This window comes from Zingiber officinale, chromosome 4B (assembly GCF_018446385.1).
Source record: "Zingiber officinale cultivar Zhangliang chromosome 4B, Zo_v1.1, whole genome shotgun sequence".
NCBI lineage: Eukaryota > Viridiplantae > Streptophyta > Magnoliopsida > Zingiberales > Zingiberaceae > Zingiber > Zingiber officinale.
Window position 1 is genome coordinate 120,283,681 of NC_055993.1, and position 5,590 is coordinate 120,289,270.

The window sequence follows — 5,590 nt, forward strand, 5'->3', positions numbered from 1 at the left end:
GATATATAGAAAAGATTGTCTGTTTTGAAGAATTTTATTGTTTCTTTAACATGCATTCAACTACTATCCATTAATAATATAAATGTCCAATAATTGAGCAAGTGGATTGTATATTAAGTTGGTAAAACATCATATGGATAGATAGATAGATAGAATAGCAAGTTGCACAATGGAAAATGATAAAAACTCTTCACTAATCATCTCCTTTTTATCTCATTAATTATTTATGAGTACAACCTATGATGAGCTCTTAACGTGCAATAATTGATACCTACTAAAGTTATCTAGTAATTTCCTCCTTAAAAAATGGAAAGAATAAATTAATAAAAGAAGACGGTGAATAGATAGATACAAAAGATTGTCTTGTAGAATTTTATTATTTTTTAACATGCATTTCAACTACTATTCGTTAATTATTGATGTTTATCTTAATGATTAATTTAATCGCTCTACCTTACATGGATATATTTAAACTTTTAAGTTTGTAAGATAATATTTAACGAAGGAAATTGACATTAAAGTTGAAATTTCATTTATGTTTCATTATGTGAACAATCATAGCATCACCACTTAGTTCATTTTCTAATTGTTTGGAGCCTATATATAGTCGTTAGGGCACTAGCATTTTCTCCTTGCAAAACAAACATCACACCCTATAACTTGTGAGCCCTTTCCTCTCCCTTCTACCAACAATGGCAATGATCTTAGATTTCTTTGTCTCAAAATTCATGACAATCACTGCCAACATGGTGGAGGTAGAGATCTTTAAGGTGCTCGGTGTCGATAAGGAGATCAAAGCTCTTCAAGAAAGGTTGGGGACAATCAATGGTTATCTCCACCGGGCAGAGGAAAAGAAGCATGAGAATGATGAAATTGATTTATGGGTGCGGAAGTTGAAGGATGTCATGTATGATGCTGATGATGTTATTGATCTTTGTATGATTGAAGGGGGAAAGTTATTGAAAGCTCAAGCTTTGTCAGGTTCAACGACTATAAACATCCCTTTCAGCTATCTCTTTTCATGCTTCCAATGCCTTAAATATCGCCATGATATTGCTAACCAGATTATAGCACTAAATAATAGGTTGGAAGATTTGAAAAAAGATATAGTTATAAGAAGTAACTTGGATCGAACAGCCAAAGAATCAATCGAATATGTTAATAGATTGGTTACCCATGAAACATCTCACTTACAAGTTGAAGGGGATATTATAGGAACACAAATAAAAAATGCTACTGAGGTATTAGTTAATTTGATACTCGAGAATAACCCTAAGAAGTATCGTGTTCTTGGAGTTGTGGGAACAGGAGGAATTGGAAAGAGTACTCTAGCAAGCAAAATATTCGAGGATGAAAAGATCAAAGATAATTTTTCAAATAGAATATGGTTGTATGTTTCTAAAAATTACACAGAGTCTGATTTGTTAAAAAAACTAATTAGGTCTGTGGAAGGAAATGAAACCAAAGGAGAAAACCTTGAAGGAAAAAGTAAAGTGGAATTAGAAAATAAACTTGTGTCTATTCTTACTCAAAATACTTTTATTGTGCTAGATGATGTATGGAAGTCATCTGTGTGGGTAGATTTCTTGAGAAAACCTATAATGAAAAGTGCAACAAGTTGTACGGTCTTAGTTACCTCTAGAATAGAAAAGATCGTAATGCTAATGAAGCCTAGATATATACATCCAGTTGAAAAAATGGATGAAGAAAGTGGTTGGACTTTGCTTAAACATTTAGTATTTGATGTTGAAGGAGATGAAGACGAGATATCAAGCTTTGAAGAAATAGGAATTAAACTTGTCAACAAATGTGATGGCTTGCCTCTTGCGATTAAAGCTATTGCAGGGGTTCTATACCAACAAAACAAAGCAAAATGGGAGGATGTTCTTGAAAGTGATGCATGGAATATGGATCAGATTGAGGAAGAATTAAGACCTTTATATTTGAGTTACGAAGACTTACCATCTAGATTGAAACAATGTTTTCTCTATTGCTCTTTGTATCCTCAAAAAGATATGTATTCTAAGGAGATTGTTCAGTTTTGGATCGCCGAAGGTCTTATTATGGATGAACAAGATGAATTGAGGAGGGATATTCCAAATAAAAAGCAGAGAACAATGGAAGATCTAGGGGAGGAGATTTACAGGGAGTTACTTGGTAGAAATCTCTTAGAAGCTATAAGAAATGATTTGTCCAAGAGTTTCTTCTCTATGCACGATCACTTCAGATCACTTTGTGCAAATTTACTGAGAGAGGAAGGGGTTTTATATCGACATGGTAGAGAATTCAAAGTAGATGATAATGTGAAAATTCGACGGCTGTCAATCTCTTGTATGGGGCCTATGCTAGTGTTACCGGCTCAAATTCTAAGACAAGCTTGTTTGAGAACTCTAATTCTCACGGACTCCCCTCAAACCAAGACAATCGAAGATAGTGTTCTGCAAGCATTACTGTGTTTGCGAGTTTTGGATCTCACAAAAACATCAATTGAAAAGATTCCAGATTGCATTGGAGATTTGTTGCATTTAAGATATCTAGATCTCGATGAAACAAATATTCGTGAGATTCCGACAACTATCGGGAACCTTGTAAACCTTCAGAGTCTGAATATCTTAAGGTGTAAGTTCTTGGAAAGACTTCCTGTGTCCATCACTAAGTTGCATAATCTAAGATGGCTTAACATGATTGGCTGTCCACTGCTCACTTATGTGCCCAAGGGAATTGGGAAACTGGAAAATATCTATAGCCTTTACGGATTTATGATTGGACAGAATGACTCAACCTCTGAAGAAGGTTGTGATTTAGAAGAGCTGAAAAATCTCTCCAAGTTGAGAGTCCTAATCATTCTGAGGCTTGAGAGGGCAGAAAAAGGAGCCTCTGCACTTGCAAACAAGCCATTTCTTAAGGAGCTTACGCTGTCATGGATGCGACCAAATGAGGAGGAAGATGACAATGGTGGAGGGCACGATGCTCAAGCCAATGAAGAAGAAGATGGTGATGGCAAGGATGATGGCTCTGGACAACGAACTGAAACTAAAGAGGAAGAAGAAGACGAAAATGAGGAGGTGGAGGATGAGGGTGAGGAAGAAGAAGACGAAAATGAGGAGGTGGATGGTGAGGAAGAAGAAAAAGGATGGAATGAGGAGCAAATCAGTAAAGCCGAGAGGATATGCAATGAAATGTCTCAGCCTTCATCAACCTTGGTCCACCTTCACTTCTATGAGTACTGTGGCCGACAGTTCCCGAGCTGGATGGCATCCTCTTCCTTGGCTGAATCTTTTCCAAACTTGACGTATTTGAAGCTTGTTGGTTTGCCATGTTGCACGGAGCTCCCTCCCTTGGGTACACTGCCTCAGCTCAAGTTCCTCAGTATTGTAAGTGCAAACGCCATAACAGCCATTGGGTCTCAATTTCTCGGATCGAGAAGCTCTGCATTTCCCAAACTTGAAGTGCTCCGATTCGAAGACATGCCCAAATGGGAGGAGTGGGCATTCAAGGGAACACCTCTTGCAGTGAAGTTGTTTCCGAGTCTCAGGAGTTGTGCTATTATCAACTGCCCAAAGCTAAGAGCTCTTCCTGACGGCCTCCACCGAGCCGCCAACCTCAACGAACTGTACTTGTTCCAAACGTATGAGCTACGTGAGATCAATAACCTCCCCTTGGCTTACAAGCTTAAGGTCTCAAATGGCAGATGGTTGAAGAAGATTTCCAACATCCCGTTATTAAGATATCTTGAGGTGGGTAACTGTCCCAACTTGGAGTGCGTGGAGAATCTCGACAAGCTGCAGCATTTGGTGTTGATATGTTCAGAGGAAATGGAGCAGCTCCCGCAGTGGTTCCAGGACTTGATCGAGCAGCATAACAACATGGCCAGCAGTCACAGGAGTTTGAAGAAGTTTGAGATGCACTGCAATCTTCAACTGCTAATGAGCTGTCTCGAAGGCAATGAGAATTGGGACATTATCAAGCATATTCCTGTTGTCAAAATACAGACATATTCCAGCAAAGAGTACATCCGATATACCAAGGATCCCTACAACTATGATGCAAACATTCCTTCTAATTGAGTAAGCCAATTCGTCTATCTTCTTCTGAATCCTCCTTCCCGTGTAACCATACAATTCTTCCAAACACCTTTGTTTGTTTTTGCAGGATAGTGTCAAAAAAAGATATGCTTTCTTCAATTGTACTGATGAAGGTGTGATTTGTATGGTGCTGTTTGCGTTTGCTTCTTTCTACATTTGGTTTGATTACTTTACATTTGGTGAAGATGTTATTTGTGTGTATTTATGTTTGCATTTTCTTCAATTGTACTGGTGAAAGTATGATTTGTATGGTGCTGTTTGCATTTGCAAGTCTGTACGTATGTATTTTCTGTATCAGGATGTAATGAACACATTCATATAGGACCTGTCTTTTTTTTTTTTTGTACATCTATTTGTTTCTCAACCATCTCTTAGGTCAAAGAGTACATACTCTACACCAAAGAGCCCTACAACTCTGATCCACATGTTGCTTCTGATTGAATAAGGTGATTCATCTATCTTCAAAGCCCTCCTTCACATACAACCTTTCGGTATTTCAATCACCTTTCTTTCTGCAGGATGGCGTCGGCAAATGCACTGATCACTTTGTGTGTTTCTTCAATTGTATTGGTGAAGGTGTGATTCCATGGTGCTGTTTGCATTTGGAATTGAACTGGTAATATCAACTTCAACTTCATCCTTGGAGTTACTTGTCTTTCTTAGGTTAAGATGCATCAAATGGCTTACTTTAACATGCTCCAGGGTGTCGATTTGTCAGAGAAACAAGTCAATTTATAGAAGTGTATTTCAAAAGACCAAGTTAGGCAGGATCTTCATTTACAAATCAGGATGAGATACAGTTGAGAAAGATTGCAATGTTGCAGCTTCATGTGGTCTAATTGGCACATGGCATGTCTGCGGCACTCTCTAGATATGCATACCCCAACCTTCTCCGATTCACAAGCAAGCGAAACTTTAGAGTTACAAAGGAGGCCTGCAGCTACAATTGGGATTCAGGCTTGTTGGTGGTGGTGCTGAAGGCAAGTTCTCAAGTGGAAACTGAAGCACTTTTGACAACATTGTTATTCTCTCTTTGTGCATTGATTCAGAATGGCTTTTGAAAAGCAATTCCACCATTTTCACTTGTTTTAAACTATGAAAAGGCGATCGTGGTCATCATGATCATGTGCTCACTTGAATTAAGTAATGAGTTAAGGTCTTATTTATCCCTATTTTGTATCCTGAAATTAGTTTCTTTATTTACGATTCATCAGAACAAGTTAATTAGGCTCTTATTTATATTTCCTTTTAGTTACTTCTATAGTTGGACCACCGAAGGACCAATTCATTTTTGGGCTTTAGCTGCATAACAAAACAGCAAATCAGGTTTCATCCGATGGCATGTCTGAATCAACTTTACAAAAGATATTTCGTGCCAATCCAATTAAAAAAAGTTTGAACAAAACCTTCCAGTTTTGATGTAGTTGGTAAAGGTTTAAAATTGGTTTCATATTAGGCTAATCTCTATGTCAAATATGCATGTGCAAGCTTATCTTGGCATTAGC

General features: G+C 37.7%; 1 protein-coding gene across 3 annotated transcripts; it reads left to right on the plus strand.

Moving 5' to 3' along the window:
- The first annotated feature begins 597 nt into the window (after positions 1-597).
- Positions 598-5,257, plus strand: LOC121976283 (putative disease resistance protein RGA3). Of its 3 annotated transcripts, XM_042528385.1 has the most exons (5): positions 600-981; positions 1,753-4,067; positions 4,153-4,531; positions 4,604-4,701; positions 4,788-5,257. In XM_042528385.1, exons 1-2 carry the CDS (start codon positions 693-695, stop codon positions 4,065-4,067), a joined length of 2,604 nt encoding a protein of 867 aa, XP_042384319.1. In that variant the 5' UTR covers positions 600-692; the 3' UTR covers positions 4,153-4,531; positions 4,604-4,701; positions 4,788-5,257. The 3 variants fall into 3 exon arrangements, with proteins under 3 accessions (XP_042384317.1, XP_042384318.1, XP_042384319.1); XM_042528383.1 differs by having other exon boundaries at positions 598-4,067; XM_042528384.1 differs by having other exon boundaries at positions 598-4,067; positions 4,804-5,257.
- Positions 5,258-5,590: the final 333 nt, after the last annotated feature.